The following is a 17,944-nucleotide window of genomic DNA, read 5'->3' as shown; positions in this document are numbered from 1 at the left end:
TCACCGGTTTTCACCTGTTTTGCCTTTCACTATTGCACAACTTTCACTAATATGTTACACTATTTATTCTCGTTTTTTACCTGTATGGTATCTCCAATGTACGCTCGGCACTAAAATTTTACACTCACTACACTAAACTACACTACACTACTCTGGAAGATGCATTTTATTTCCTCTTATTTAGATTTTTTATTTTACTAGCATCATTTATTTGCACATCAGTTCAAATATCGTGATAAGTAAGCGGATCCAAAAATAACGATGATTGGGGCCCAAGATTCACTCAGAGCAGTTAGTATGTCTCTTTCTCCGAAGTATCCCACCTGATCGTCACGTTGATGCTCACCACCATCACCACTACGTGACAATCCCCTCACCAACGCCACACACTCCCAGTGCATCCGGAGTTCCTTCCTGTGGCTTCCCACGGCGATGCACCAGGCACATTTACTCTGTTCCTCGGCAAGTGCTGTGAGCCTGGACTTCCAGGAGTAGTTTTCCGGTCCTGAGGAATTTCACTCTCATTCTTCGCTCATTCTCACTTTTCTAACAATATTGTTCTCTATGTGGTTATCTCCTTATGGTTTTGTATTCTTCTTTTCCTCGATTTGAATATTCCATCGTTATCGTCTTCAATATATTGTAGTCTTTTTCGTGTTTGACTATATCTATAATATGCATTGTTTTTAGATGTTCTCTCTCCTGTGTATAAGTTTCTAGTAATGGGCACCATAATACATGATGTTCAGAAGTTAACAGTACGTGGCAGAACAGTAAGCATGCCATCTCTAAAGATGGAAACGACAATTATTTCCTGGAATTTTATTCATGGACTTGGTCCAGGTCAATATAATATGCTTAATACCCACAGAAAGAGCAATCTTGATTATATTCTCTCTAACTTAGAAACTCGTGTTGTCCTATGCTGAAATCTTTTCCCCCTCAGATTACGATTAATTAGATGTTTCCTTCGATTTCCTCCCCTCCATAAATACTAACCAGCACATTAAAAGTAGGCTCTAACAACTTCTTTGGAAGAAAGCCCCCTGAGGTGACAAATGCCGGTCTATTGAACTGTTTCCGTGGTGTTTGTTAGAGTTAGGAACTGTTGACGACTCTGTGGACTTATTTACACCTGTTGTCTACTCAGCCATAAAGGACTTTGTGCCGGTGAAAGCATCAAAATCGAATACATTTCCGGTCTGGTACGACAATGAACTACGTGATCTTCTTAAAAACAAAAAAGCTTGCCTGGACTATATGAAATCACATCCGAGTGACTACACATACAAACACTGCTAAAATTAGAAGCCTTCCCAAGAAGATACAGCGGCGTAAGTATTTTGAATATATGGACTCAATTGGTCAGTTTACTGTTAGCAACTCTAAACTCTTTTCGTCTGTAATTAAATCTACATCAAAATCTCCGGTCATACCGGCAACAGTTCAAGATGAAAGTACTGAAGCGAGTGATGATCGAAGACTCGATCTCTTTGATAATTAAATCTACAAAACATTTACTTCCCTTCATTCTACAACCCATCTCTCCTTCTCCACCCCACTGTTCGGGCACGTTTTCCCAACCTTTTTACCACCCATGCAAAGTTCTGGCTCTCTTGCGATAGTTATTCCCACATAGGTCACTTGGACCCGATAACATTGGTTCTCTCTTTCTTAACAAAACTGCTTCTGTTATTGCGGTCCCTCTATCTTCTAATTCAATAGACGCTTCAAGGAAGAGTATTATCCCACCAGTTGGAAACTAGCTCACGTGACCCTAATATATAAATCAGGACTTAAAGATCATGTAACCTCCTATAGACCAATATCTCTTCTTTCTCTAATGTCAAGTATCTGAGAAAAAATAATCTAAGACAGGCTACTTATATTCACCTCACCTTACATTTACAGTTCTTAGCACGGCTTCCTACGGAAAAGCTTAAGTCTCACAAACTTCAGTACTCTTCTTTCCTGTGCAGTCAAATGTATGAATAACAATACTCAGTTAGATGTTACCTGCTTTGATCTGTCGAAGGCCTTTGATTATGTCAGTCACATTAATCTTCTTCATAAATTTTTCAATAGATTTAGTGCACATGGCGAATTCCTCATCATAATCATCAACTACTTGAAGGACCATAAACGGATAGTTGTTCTTTCAGAGGTGACTTCTAACCCACAAACCGTGATCTCAGGGTTGCCTCAGGGTCTGTACCAGAGCCTCTGCTGTTTTACCTGTATATTAATGATCTCTACACGCACTTATCAGCTCAACCTAGTGTCCTTCTGTTTTTTTCTGACGATTGTAAATTACACAGAAAAATATCGTGTCTCCATTACACAATTGCCTTGCAGGAAGACATAAATTACCTTATAGGCTAGTGTAAAATGTGGCACTTGAAACTCAACAGTAAGAAATGTGACAGTATTACTATTACTTTGAAAAAGTCTCCTGTTCTTTCCACATACCATATCAATGATTCCCATATCACATATCCTTCTAGTCATAATGATCTTGTTGTCATCTTTGTTTCAAAACTCACATTCAATGACGACATCTCAATATTTAAGAATTCAATGCTTAAAACTTTAATAACGCCCAAGATTGAATACTGCTATCATATGGGCCATGGAAGCACCTACACATCTCTCGAGACTTGATTCTATTCTCAATTTCTTTATTGCAATAGTCCGTTTTTCTGTTCCTACACTTTGAATATTTTCTAAGAAGGAACTAAGAAGAAGGGAGACATATTAACCATTTCAGACCTGGTGGTAACATTTCTGTACATCATATTTTAAGATTAATATAAGTACTCTGGAGGATTCAAAATGGCTTGGTTTTCATCTCAGTGTTCTTTGAACTTGTCTAAATCACTTTACGCTATTTTCTCCGGTGCTTTCATCAGTTGTGAGGAAGCAAAGCGCATATCTTGTCGAGTACTTGCAGGAGCTATCACGATGGACAAAGCTCAGCCGCATAGGCTGTTTTATTTTTGGCGAAACAAACTATTTGCAATAAATTCTCCTTCTGTTTTAGTGATGTGTTTTGAGTTTCTAAACTATGTAGATCACAATGATGTTTACGATTAATGCCATTTTGTATTTTACGTACGTATTTCAATCCTAGTGCACGCAAAATGTTTCGTCCATAATTCCCTAAATATGACACCCGCAAACAAATTGACGGTTGTATTTCTTTTGTGACGTCAAAAAGAATAATAAGGCAAAATAAAAATAAAAACCAGGTCTGAAAGGGTTAATATCCAGACTATGGAAATACGCAGAATTATCTCTGACCTGAAATATATACATAAAATAGTTAATGGAAACTTGAGATTGGGAATATTACTTTAGGAACTATCCTTACATGTCCCTTCCCGCATAACCCGGAATACCCACCTATTCCATCTTGCTCGTCTAAAGTTGGCACTTATACAGAGGTCTCATTTTAACAGAATACCAAACTGTTATAATCAAATAACCATTGATGTGGACGTTTTTTTTCAAGCTACCCGATCTTTGAAGAGCAGTTAAACGAGTTTTGACGGAATAATATTACTTCCAAATTCTTTTTTGACAAGGTTTTATGTTGTTGTTGTTGGTGTTATTGTCTTATTTTTTCTTTCTATTGTTAACATTTCCCTGTGCAAAACGGCAAAATTATGCTTTATCTGGGAATTTGTTCAATAAATAAATAAAATTAAGATCTTTTAACGAATTATTTACTTCAATTCCTCACTGGGGTGCATATCCAATGTCAGTGTTGTAATTGCTATACTGTTTCATTTATTCTGAATCCTTTCAAAGTTATCCAATAACACATCATACCGCAAAGGAAAAAAAGAACCCCAAGTGTTTAATTATATTTTGAGTACACTTCATGCTTTCTTTATATCGTAATTGCTATGCATATACGAGTTATAATTTCGTATATTCAGATATTAGATGTAGTTCCAAGGAATGATAAATGAGTACCATTTGATAGAAGTTAATTGATTCGGGGGCAAGGATATAGTGGTCCGTGTAGAGGAATATACGGCGAATACCTACATAATATTTTTGATAGTCCAATGTATAATCATTTGAAATTTACAAAACAACGAGCATATGAAGGGATGACCATATCGTGTATATTTGAAAATTGTTGAACGTATACCTACCAAAACTCTAGGATTAATCACCGTACAGGGTGAAAGAAACGAAAACATTTGTAAGTTACCGTAGAATAATCTACCAATTTGTTAAGTAGTAACATGTGATAAAACTGAAAATATATAAACAATTTTAGCATTGGTGACTGTAGTTCAATGCTTAGTATAACAAGGCAGTAAAATGGTGTATAATTTCATAATAAACTTCGTTGTCTTTAAATAAGATGTTTTACAAGAACGCAATTGAGTTGATCATGGTCATAGATTCTTAAGTGTTAAATAAAATTAAGGAGTGCTACTGGATTAAAGATGGAAAAAAATACCTCCGCATGAGACATTGATCCATGTTTGGTCTCAGGTAAGCTTCACTGTCGAACCACTCTGGACAAAGCCCTCTTACGGTAAAAGTAAGATCTAATGTTTTCTTTACTTTCTCTAAACTGTACTTACTTTGCCTTAGATAAAACACAAGTGTTGAGTCATCTGTAAAAAATATTATTTTGCTATATGAAGCATTTACTTATACAAAGTAAAAATGAAAGCTGTTTGTATTTTCATCATTATTAAAATTAATTTTTCAGATATAATTCATCCTTTTCCTTGTGGCAGTTGTTTAAACAAACTATATTATTTCACTAAAACTAATTACTGGCAAATCACAACTCAATGCAAATAAATATTTATTTTGTATGCCGCTACAAAATCTCTTATTAAGAATAAAATAAAGATTATAAATACATTAAATTAAACAAAAAAGTAGGTTGGCTTTAGAAGTGTTAGCTACAAATATTCTTCATATAAATTTATTAAATGACAGTGCTGTTATCTAAAATCCCTAGCAATGTATATTTTCTTCATATTATTAATAAAGAGCAAACAATAATACATAAACACTTGAGATAATATTGCAATGCCTCAAAGAAAATACTTTAAGCTAAAATTTTAATATTTTATTCGAAGAAAAATTTCTGAAAGCTATGTTCTAATAACCTGATAACTCATAATTAGAATAGATGATATATATATATATATATATATATATATATATATATATATATATATATATATATATATATATATATATATATATATATATATATATATATATATATCTGAAAGTGACTATCTTTGTAACTTATTAATTCTTGAACCGCCTGACCGATATCGATTAAATTTAAAACATAGATGAGGTTTGGCCCTGGGATCGATTTTGTCGTTTCATATTGACGGTGCAACTTAGCGAGGGAGAGGGGAGATATATAAAAATAAATAAAAATGAAAATAACTACGTTTGGGACTCAATAACATTTGAATTACCGGACCGATCTCGAATCGAATTTTTTAACATTCATAAGATTCGGTACTGGGATAGGTTTTATGATATCAATTTGACGGTGCATGTTAGAGGCGGAAGAGGAAGGGACTTATTTACAAATGATCAAAACTGACCGATATTAGTGTTAAATCCATAGTTTTCGGGGTTGTTAAGATGAACAGTGATACTTCTGATGCCGTTTAAATCCAAATTTGACCACCAAATTGGGAAATATATAAAAGGGGAAGATACATAAAAATAATCGAAAATGACTTACAGTAGGGCCGAAATCATAGTACTCGGGGTCGCTGAGACGAGTTCCGTTGCAGTTTAGATCAAAATTCAGCCGTCTATGCCCAAAATGAAGCATATTCTCCCCGTTCATATTGCGCTAGTTGGGGATAAACGTGAATATACGAAACAAGGTCCGACACATATGGTGTCGTATATATGCCAAGTTAAAAACCCGCTCCGGCCTACGCAGTTTCCATTATTGCGAGTTCAGAGCTTGATGTAAATTTCCTATTTATAATTGTAAAAGAAGGTTGAGTGTTATATGTACTGAACAGATGGAGTAGATTCTATATCTTAAATGACTGGATATCAATTCCACTTAAATCCCTTTCTTTTTTATTTTAAATTATTGGGGTCATTTCGTAAGTACAAGGTACATATCGTAACAGTTTATTGGACTTCAGAAATCGCCAAGTTGTAAACCATTATAACTATTGGCTCAGTGGTAGAGCGTTCACCTCTGGTGCTTGGGGTCCCGGGTTCGATCCCAGCCCCCGCCAAGTGAACTTTGTGGTGGACAAACACAGTGTGTGTAGGTTTTCTCTTGGTTCTCCCTTTTCCTCCCACTTTCTTCATTCTACCATTTCATTCATTACTCATCATCACCGTCTCCTTTAGCCTAACCGGCATAACTGTGGGACGTAAAATTCAAAGATTTCATTTCATTTTTTCATTATAACTATCTGAACTTAAAATTATAGATAGCATATATATATATATATATATATATATATATATATATATATATATATATATATATATATATATATATATATATATATATATATATATATATATATTAAATACAAACAGTAGAATAGTCATTTTACTCTTTTTAAAATAGTAGTAGTTCAAGTTAACTACTCTAGCGCTTGACATGGGTTACTGATTCTTTTGAATTCAAGAGCAACTTCTCAGGCACCATTGACTGGAGATTTTAGTCACTCTCAAACTCGATCAACCTAGTAAGCATAAGTGGGATAAACATATAAAAATCTGAAGGTGCGTGATTGGGTAAACACGAAATGTGGAAAAAGAAGTAAAACCGCAGGCTCTCGATTGAAGACAATAGGTCATCAGCAGTATGTGGTCTCTCATTATCATAGTAAGAAAGCATGCCATTGGACATCAGACCATGTCATCTCTATGTAATGAATAGTTCAAGTGTTTTTTTTTTCTTTCGAGCAGAAAGTACTGATTACAGCTTGACCTCCCGACCTGTTGTCTTTAAGAATTGGCCTCTTGAAGCCACAACAATAAGACATTTTACTTCTCTAGCAATCGATTGAGTACGCTCCTTCTTCGGTCTCGAAGATGAACGATATCACCAAGAAAACAACAACTTTTTACCTTAAAACATAATCTTTTTCATGGTGTGCGATGTAGTCATGATGCCAACTAAGGAGGTTTCATCATCAATATAGACGTTAAGCTCTTCCCAAAGCTAACATTTTCTTTAGGTGAGTAGAGTTTTAAGAAGGCTGAAATTACTAAATGAAAATGAAATGAAATTACTCGGCTTTATGTCCCACGTTAATTCCTTTAGGCTAAAGGAGATAGATGGTCAATGAATGGGAATGATAATGAAATAACTGGTAGAATGGAAAAGCAGTAGGGAATGGAATATCCTTAAACTACGTAATGATGACTAGGAATGTCGCAAGCAACTTTCAACAGTCTGCAAGTTTCACTTCAACGTTGCGCTACGAATCAATTTATAATCAATGAAAATACAGGGAAGCTTAATTGATTGCCTACAGGATGCTGTATGAGCAGCTGCTTTATAATGTGTATAATGTGAAAAATCTTCAGGTGTTGGAGTCGAATTAATTAGTTTGATTTCTGGATTTGTTTATGTTCTATTACGAGATCTAAAACTAAAAGTAAAAACAATTTCCAGTATGCACCAAATTCGTAAAGTGAATCAGTCACTGATGAAACGGAACATGTGACACCTTGGACGCAATTGAGTTATTGGTGAATTCGTGACCTACAATAATACATCTACCATTCTGAACAAGAAGGGTTCATGGGCAGTTTCCCATAAAGTGGGGTGGGAGGTGGTGACATATAAAAATAATGGCAAGCATTTTATGTCAGTGTCAAACCATAGTTTTCGTGGTTGCTCAAGTGAGTAGCGACATTTTCGATACCGTTTAAGTCAAAATTGATCCCCATCGGCATGAGGGATCAGAGTAGAGTTCGAAGGAGGTGACATTTAAAATAATCTAAAACGATCGATATTCGTAAAGGCCATAGTGTTCAGGTAACTGAGATGAATAGTGGCACTCTAATGTCATTTAAGGCAATGTTCAGACTCCATCTGCATGGGGCGAGAGAAGAGACAAGAAAAAAGTGACATGAAAAAATAGTAGTAAATAACAAATAGTAATGCTCAATTTATAGTTTTTTGCGTTGTTGAGATGAATAGCTTATGATACCCATTCTCTATTCTAGTGAGTGCGTGGGTGGGAATAGAGTGACGGTAATGATTTTCATCTTTACACTTTCATGAAATTCATATCGTAAAGAAGGAAAAGTTCAAATACTTCTCATAAATCAATTTTCTTCTGTGATTTATGGCTTTTTCATTTAGTATTAAATAAAACAAAATTACTATGTATAGTTTCTTGATCGTTCAGTACAGAACGGACACAAGTGCAATATTTTAAAATTTTGAAGATACTAACAAGTATGGAGAACTCTTATTGAGAATGTATTCATGGAAGCATTTATCTCAAGACACGTTAGATTTTATTTGAATAAACTCAGAAAATATTTTTCTTTCGATTTTCTTGAAAACATTATTTTGTAGCATATGCTCTTTGTGCAATGACCGATTCAATTAATATAGAAAAATCACTTGAAATGTACAAATGAAATTAAATGCAATTTAACGTCATGTTTATACCTTTCAAACTAAGGAAGGCGGATGGTTAAGGCAAGTTAATAATGATGGAAATATTGGTTGAATTGGAAAGTGAGAGGAAACGGAAGAACCCCGAGGAAACCCACGGACATGATGCTGTACAACACAAATTTACTTGGCTAGGATGGAACCAAGGGCGTCACGCATGAGAAGTAAGCACTCAACCAATGAGCCACCATGTACCCTAGAAAGATAATTTAAAATGCCAACTAAGTTCTTATCAATTATAGTTTTAAATATAAAGTAACTAACATAATTTAATTACCTATGTCCTGTGGTAGATGAGGTTGCTGTGTAATCCAATTCTTAAGATAAGCAATGTCGCTTACCACTTGCACAGTATCTTCACCGAGTTCATTCAAAACACGGGATACTTCTTGTTTACTCAAATGCTTAAAATATGTTGTTTTTTTCAACATATCTAACTGAAAATTTCATAATAAATATTATTAGTAGGCTATTACTAACATCAGAATATACACTTCAAATAACACACCCAAACGCTAAAGTTTTGTGCATCGGACCCCAGGAAGATTGATCGTGTCAATTTTTTGTTATGGGCGAAAAACGTGAGCGATTTTGGATAGGGAGGATACACGTAACACAGGTATACAAAAAATGCTATATAAGTAGCCCCATTGTATCCAATTTTCACGCATAAAAATTGACACGGCCAATCGTCCTGGGGTTTCGAAATTTGTATTCTGTTTAAGAAATCTATTCCCTGAGGTCCACTGCACAGAACTTTTTTTGTTTGTGGGTGGGGCTATGTAATCATTAGTAAGGTTTTGAACCTAAGAATAGAATTTTTAGCTTAAATGGTTATACAAAGAACTATGTTATAAAATATATTCACATTTATATATTTTTAGCATGTCATAATCTTGTTTTCGACATATCACAGGGACGACGGATCAGGTCTGTTATGTACCCTAATCATGTAAATTGCATTGTCTTTAACCCTTTCCGGATCCCGGCTTTTTGGGCTATTTTTTAGACTTTCAGTCAAGCAACTACTGAATCGTCACTATTTATCCTAGGATCATGGTTCATACCTCATTCTCTTCAGAATAGAGGTGGCTTTCAAACGGTATCACTTGCATGCTCATTCCATATACCAGAAGCGGGGAAAATGATGTCAAAGGGAAAATTTCGGAGGGAATTTTTTTTCTCAAACTTTGGCCCCCCTGGACCCCCCTGTGTGAACGTAGCCATCTAAAAAAATCTCATAAATAGTACTTGGTATACTAAATGTGTGTGCCAAATTTCAAGTTTCTATCTTAAATACTAAGGGCGGGAGAAATTTTATCAAGAATTCCCACAATGACCCAAATTACCACAAAACACTATAAACTCAGGGAAAAAATTTCCTGAGACATCCCTAATTACCCTAGGGTCATGTGTCGCTCATATTCTCTTCTGAATAGAACTGCCTTTCAGGCGGTACCATTCCCATGTCTCCATCATGTATCTAAGGCGGGATATTCCCGAAAAAAGGGATTTTTTGGGTCTAAATATTCTTTTTTTCAGCTTTTAGCCCCTCTGGACCTCCTGTTTTAACGCAGAAATCTGAAAAAATATGTTAAATACTACTCGGTGGACTGAATGTTTGTGCACAATTTCAATCTTCTAGTTGCAAAAATAAGCCCGCCAAAAAATTCAGAAAATGCCCCATATTACCTATACAGAAGTATATTTTGGAAAAATTCACTGAGACGTCCCTAATTACCTTAGAATAATAATTCGACCGTCATTCTCTTTAGAATGGATCTGCCTTTCGTACGGTATGACTCACGTGTCTCCATCATGTATGTGAGGCGGGAAAATCGTGAAAAACGGAATTTTTTGGGTCTAAAAATCTCTTTTTTCAATTTTTCCCCCTCTGGACCCCCCTGTTTTAATGCAGAGATCTGAAAAAAAATCTGATAAATACTACTAGGTGGGCTGAATGTTTGTGCACAATTTCAATCTTCTAGGTGCAAAAGTAAGCCCGCCAAAAAAATATACCGACCATGTCCCATTTTCCCTATATAGAAGTATATTTTTCAAAAAATCCCTGAGACGTCCCCAATTATCCTAGGATAACGATTCGACAGTCATTCTCTTCAGAATGGAACTGCTTTTCAGACAGTATGATTTACGTGTCCCCATCATGTATGTGAGGCGGAAAAAGTCTGAAAAACTGGATTTGGGGGGTGAAAATATCCCTTTTTCAACCCTTTGCCCCCCTGGTTCCCCCTGTTTCAACTCACAAATCTGAAAAAAATCTGGTAAATACTGCTTGGTAGACTGAATGTTTCTGCAAAATTTCTATCTTCTACGTGCAAAAATAAGCCCGCCAAAAAATATTGAACATAGGCTTAGTAAATGAAAAAATACATTTTAGATTTATGACGTCATCACCTCCTATGTCTGGACGCAGGAAGGTCTGAAACCATACGTAATGTCTTCTACAATGCCTCTGGACTTGAAAAACAAACAAAAAAGCCGGACGAAAAAGCTCAAATAGAAGAGAAATAACGCAATGTGCCATGAAAAACGCGTCTGAGTCAAAAAGACCCATAGGATCCCCTACTACTAATGTAGTAAACGAAGCAAACCAAATCAGAACGAACAGTTTTGTTTCTTTTCTATATATCAGTAGGTCCATACTATCGTTCCTAGTGTGGCGGAAGGGTGGGCTGGATACATTTTTTTTTTTTTTTTTTAAATGTATAGGCTTGAGTTCTATAATTATTCATTTCATGCTGTACTCATATCACTAAAAGTACATTTTGTATTAAAATCTTTCTTACTTAAATTTCATGATCTCTTAGTACCGACAAGCACTTTGTTAATGTTTATGTAATCTGGTATATATTTTAATAAAAGTCTTACAGTAAAGAAGGAATTCTAAGAAATAAATAAACAAATATTGTACACATTTTCATCATCATAGGCATTCTGATATTATTAGCAGGTCACTTGCTACTGCTGACAAGGAATGAACATGAATTTGCCATCCAGACATCCGAATCAAACATGGTCCATTCGGTAAAAATAATAAAGATATGTTCATGCACAAAAAAAAATTAGGTTTCATGGACAACGGAGTAAGTTCCTGGAGCCCATTAGCCCTGTTAGTATAAAGACAATCGTAGACTCGCAATGAAATAGCTATTGCATCAACACTGTTCATTGGAAAGTTATGGCTTATAGTACATTCTCTTCACCATGAAACTAGCTTTCCAGACGTGCTATATATTGGGGCCCATAATGTACTTGAACAAGGAAAATTGGAAGAATGTCAGGAAAACTCCCTCCAGAAAGCCATCTCATCAATTTTGGACCCCTCTGGAGTGGACTTGGATAAAAGCACACAATCCAAATGTATCTCGAAAAATACCATTGGGAATAAGAAATGTGTGTAACAAGTCTTGTTTTGCTAAACAGAATATGTATGAGGTATACATATTGGTATACAAACTTTTTCCTCATATCTATTCCGTCTATCAATAGAAAACTTTGTATACTCATTTCATATTCCCTATACTATTATTTAAGATACATTTGGATTGTGTACTTTTAACCGGGGCTACTCCAGAGGGATCGAAAGTTGATGGGAGGGATTTCTGGAGGGAATTTTCTCGATATTCGCCCATTTTTCCTTTTTTAGTACGTTATGGGCCGCAATATATAGCACTTCTGGAAAGCATGTTTCCCGCTAGAGAGAATGAACTATAAACCATGACTTTCTAATGAACGATGTTGATGCAAGCAGGGTTAATGGGCTCCAGCGATTCACTCCGTTGTCCATGGCACCTAATATTTTGTGCATGAACATATCTTTGCTATCTTTATCGAATGTACTAGGTTTGATTCGGATGTTCGGATGACAGGTTCATGTCCTTTCCTTGTGAAAAGCTTCCATGCTTCATGGTGTTCCGCTAACCTCTCTGTCTTCACGTACGACTTCTCTGTTTCGAATCGTCCATTAATTGTAGTCTGCTTTGCCTCCTCCTCTCTTTCCTGCCACCATATTATTTCTAACTTGATACTACGAAACACAAAATGATACAAACTGCACTCTATGAATATATACAATTTTAAAATAAAATATCAACATGAAATATGTCTAATTCCTAATAAAATTATTTCATCTAATTTTACTTTAATTGATAAAGGATTATACAAATATGATGAAGTAGCTCTAAAATAAAAGAGTAACAACTTCCAGTTTTTCTTTCTGAAGCAATTCTTTATAAAGAACTGCATTTTCTTGCAATGTTGCGCTTGTATAAGTGCGTTGAAAGACGAGTAGATCGTTAAAAAGAATAACTATGACTCATTTTATTACGAATTGTCTTATTTATTTACTTATTTCTTTCTGAAGAAAGCCAAGCAGTACGGGGGCTGGATTGTCTATAGCCTATTGATTATTGATATCTCTTCAAATCAACAAAAATAAAACCTTACATATAGTTTTTCTTCCTTAACCTCTAAGCTTGACCTTCACTCATTTTTAAAGTTATTACTATAATTCTCATTTTCGAAGAGTCTAGGTTACGTTATCTGACCTCAGTGAACCACGAGCTGCAGACATGTGTTGCAACGCATTTACCTCTTGAAAATTGACAATGTTCCAAAGTTTCAACCCAATTTTCTTTTGAAATGTATATAACTATGTAGATTCAAATCATAAATCTACTGTTTTTTACGTGGTTTTTGTTACACCATTCTTTTTTCTAAGATTTTTTCTATACGTATAGTATGTATAAGTATGGGAACGCTTATATAACGGTGATGTGCGCTTTGCTATCTGTGCATCCGTTTATCAGTCAGTTTTCCAGAGGATAGCATTGTCAAAATGATAAATGAAATTTTTAAGCGTTTTGTTATACGGATTACGTGTCCCAAGGAAAGACCTATCTTCTTCCATTCCCAAAGTCTAACCAATCGTTTAGGTTTGAACTTGGTCACCATAGAACAAAGGCAGTAATAGACAGCAACAAGTTGTTTCTTTAAACGGATTCATCTCTGCAACAATAGCCTACATATCCACACTTATGTCTCTACTAAAATTAGTAGTGGCATCACTTACTTCAAATTGATATCCATATAGCATAAACTTTAAGAGATAGCGAAGATTGACTTTATTATATAATGCTTCAGACATAAGTTCCATCTTAATCATTATGTTTGACTCAAATCAGAAATGGCGAAAATTATTCCTCTTTGAGCATCAATCGACATAGAGAATAAAGAATAGTCATAGATGTCGAGAGGCGCTAGTTTCGTGTGAAGTTTGTGTATAATCAATAGATTTTATCTTCTCTTTTATATTTCTATTAGAACCAGAAGTGGTAGAAATTTACTATCATTGTGTACTTCGATATATATTCTCACAGAGCAAAATAGCAGCAAAATACAAAGAAATGTTTTTTTCAATAATTATTCAGGATCGCAAGAAAATGTTTTATCTCAGCTCTATTCCGCTATTGATATTGTAAGTAATACAACTTGTGGCATTTAACTTTTGAATATTGATTTGTAAAGAAATAAGACTGTAGCAGGTAGAAGCTAACTCCATCCCAAGAACGTGTTCCATCTTTGACTTTTTCCCCTCCATTAGAACTAGAAGTGAGAGATCGCCTACTTTAAGATTTAACGTTCAATCCTCAAAGTTTTGGAAGTGTACCTCAGATTTACACTATGGAATGAAATTCACTTGTTTAACCTTCCATCAATCGGTTGTGAGTGGAGTACTCCATTTTGTTTTTATAACGTTTCTGACTTTACACACATTTTCCCATTAACCTGTGCTGCTATCGAGCTGCTTACTGAAATATTGTACATGGTTTGGAAACCTGTAAGTGGCCTTCACATGCCCACCGAGCATCACAGTAATGGCAGTGAAAGATTGTTGAATCTGTGGAGCACCGCTAATAACTGATAATTCTCTTTTGCATTTTTTCGACCCTCTGTCAACTTATTAAGATGATGTCTGCTGAAAAGTATCGTGAGGCTTCTTAGAAAATAGTGGTTAACGGAAGAAGATAATAACCATGATAAAGGTAATAGGTTGTAAGAGTTTGATGATTGTGCTTATTGTGACGCAGATGAAACGTAAGCATGTAACATGGCAGTGATAGAGAACTTGAGATTAACAAAATGAGTGTGGGGAATACTGCTCTACTACGATAAACAACACGTAGAAGACAAGGAAATATTTCATCCATCCTCCTGGTATACAGTATGAACGTGTTTCGAATAATCAAAACATTTCTGAAAGTTGGAAGTAATTTTTTCTTATAGCTGAGATAATGGAATAATCAATATACTACAGTGACAACCATCTTCACAATATGAGAAACAGCTACATCAGGGATAACGATGGTTCTGACACAAACATGGATAAGATCCAACTCTCATGGGCCGAAGAGCTCACATCTTCCTATTAAATAGTAGAATACCTTTGGTATGTAGATGGGACAGCCTCTGAATACTTTAGTCTCGTTATTAGCTACAAATGATTCTCTCAGTAAAAACAATTTAGCTTTTCTAGTTTGTTTCAGAAATGTACAAAGGTTATTCAGTGGGTTGATGCAAGAATCTGGACTTGCGATTTGGTGTCTATATTTGTAAAATAGTTGTGTTCGCATTTACTGCAATACACTGATGTTACGAAGATTCACACGAATTTTGACGCTGCATTAACAATTTACAATTTACATGATGACTATTGCATTTTAGAAAAGCTATCAATTTTCAAGTAAGTTCTCTGTAAAATGTATATCTTTCAGTAAAATGTCAAGTAGTGAACCAAGTTAAAGAAGATAACATAGACATAATTTACTTTCCATATGGGTTTACAAACCTTTATATACATTTTATTAATTTAATATAACATGAAGAGCTCATATTGTCCAAGACGTCAACTATACTTATCAAATTGCAACCACAAAAATAAAGCAAACATCTTTTGTTCACGGGCGTACAAATGACCGACCGCATTAGAAAATATAACTAACCGGTGTAGGACATAAATCTGTAATCTATAGTTTTCGAGTGCTTTTTTTCTTTTTCTTTGTTTCTTTTTTCTTTTTTCTTTTTTTTTTTCGAATTATTTTGTCCATCAAGGATATACAGTGCCTACCTAATGCTTAAACTGAATCTGAAAATGTGGATCACACTAGAAGTCTTGCGCTCATCTTGTGTACAGAAAGTAGCCTATGTGAATAGATATTTACTGGCATATAAAATTATATCAAGTTGTCTAAAACTCACTGATCCTCTTGGGATAAAATTGAGAATATTTGTTGTTATTTGAAGTAACATTGTGAAACCAAATTTATAGCATTTTGTTCATTTAAGGTCTGCCATTTGTCCGGTAATACCATAATTCTATTGCTGCATAACGTCTGTGCTTTATGGACCAAAAATAGTTACATATGGTCTTTTCATGCCCCGTTTGAAACTAACATAACACTCACTATTCAGGGATTTCTGCAGACACCGAAATAAATGCTAGCCTGATTATGTCATTTTCAGGCTATAGATCTACAGTGGAATTATTGAAACCTCACAGTCAAGGTCTCTCAATTTCTTTTCGTTGAACAGTTCTTTCCGCTTCTATGGAATTGGTAGGTACCATAGTGCTTGTTGTCGACAGTACAGGTTCAAGTCTATAGTTCTACCCGGCCGCAGTAACTCGTGATGCAGAACAACTTTCCAATCTCAACAAATGCAAAGTTTAACCTTTCTTGAAATCAGTGTGGGCTTTGCCACAATCCGTGGACTTCTTATTGTTCGAGGACCACGATCTTTCCCGCACATTATTGTCGTAGGTTATCCACTTTTCATCGTAATCAATTGCTTCAGAAACGATTCTAGTTCTTTACGTTTCAGTAGAAATTACCAAGAAGAGACTCGACCATATAAATATTTCTCAATCAGTCCATGTATCATCCAAGCGCTTAGATTCTTCTGTTGCTAGCTTTGTCCAAATAGTTTAACACTTTTCTGTGATGGGTGTCTAGGTTATTGTCATGACTGTTTAGGTTACGTATCGTTCTTCTTAATCTTTTTCCAAAATATACTTCTGTGATTGGTTGTCCAATGTAAGGAGCATCTTGGAAATCGAAATTTTTTGTGCGAATCCGACCATATTTTAGCTGCAGCATTTTATAAGTATTTAGTTCACAAACTGCAAGCACACCTTTCTTCACTGGCTCGCTCATCATTTTCTCTTTATCGAAATAAAATTGCAAATGTAGTGCAGTTTTACGGAAGGTTCACACATTTTCAATATGCAATACCTTCCATCGGATTTAAAAATTCCTACAATATTTTCGTACAGCTACTAGCGTCAACTATCAAGCTATAAAATTACGTCAGTCCTAACCCTATGTGATTTATATACCATGAGATTTGGGACATTAACCTCATCTTGTGCGCAAAATGCTCAGTACTTTTAAGGCAATCAAATACTTCAATTTAGTTTTATTATTTAGTAAAATAATACTGTATTTATCTGTTTAAAGACATGTTTAAAGAATTCACTTAAATAAGATACTATAACTATAATACTGTGTCAATTCTGAAAGTTTCGGTATTAGACATAATCAATACTTACTATGTTTTTCTTTGAGTTTAGATTCACTACACACAGAGTAGAGAAACCAATGCAGGTATTGTGCTAAAAAGTCTTAAGTCAAGAATAATGACGATTTTACTGGATTTTTTACGCTATAACTCTTCATCTCGTTTATTTGAGGTCATAGATTTGCATCATTCATAGGTATTGAGGTCAAGATTGAAGGTCGTGTTTATGTTTTTAGAAATGCATGATAAGGCTGCTGCAGTAAGGATTCATTATCTGCATGGTATTTATAATGGTGACGATTCGTATCTCCTGTTAAGGAAAATTAGCGAAGGACGCATTTGTATTATCCATTCTGTACCAACAGGACTGCAGTTGCTCAGCTAAGAAAAAGCTTAATTTGTATGACTTCTGATAGTCTCACCAAGCAGCGGAAGTGGACTAAAAATTACGTTGTTTTTCTCTTAATTCATACTTTGGAGTTTTGACGGGCAATATAATGGTGCGAGTGAAGACCCTCGCCATCAATAGTATTTTGTAATCATTGTCAAATAATAATCTAATAGCTTTCCGTTATCTAATTGAACTTCATTTGAGATAATATTGATTTTATATGTGATTTTCTAAGTAGGTTTCCTGCTTTCATAATAATTAAATCAAACTTTCAATTT

The 17,944-nt window shown here is 34.9% G+C and overlaps 1 protein-coding gene across 2 annotated transcripts in view; it reads right to left on the bottom strand.

Annotated features, from left to right (window-relative positions):
• LOC145691875 (retinol-binding protein pinta-like) overlaps window positions 1-17,426 on the bottom strand; it is a 62,751-nt gene extending 45,325 nt beyond the window's left edge. For both annotated transcript variants that reach the window (XM_081767184.1, XM_081767185.1), the window contains exons 1-3: window positions 17,307-17,426; window positions 8,958-9,117; window positions 4,478-4,637 (exon numbers count right to left, since the gene is read on the bottom strand). In XM_081767184.1, the coding sequence (XP_081623310.1) occupies window positions 4,478-4,637; window positions 8,958-9,111 (314 nt within the window). In that variant the 5' untranslated portion in view covers window positions 9,112-9,117; window positions 17,307-17,426. The remainder of the gene's footprint in view (window positions 1-4,477; window positions 4,638-8,957; window positions 9,118-17,306) is intronic.
• Between the last annotated feature and the right edge of the window lie 518 nt (window positions 17,427-17,944).

This window comes from Thermobia domestica, chromosome 8, assembly GCF_964235325.1.
Source record: "Thermobia domestica chromosome 8, izTheDome1.hap1.1, whole genome shotgun sequence".
NCBI lineage: Eukaryota > Metazoa > Arthropoda > Insecta > Zygentoma > Lepismatidae > Thermobia > Thermobia domestica.
This window is presented reverse-complemented; position numbering and strand designations above follow the sequence as displayed.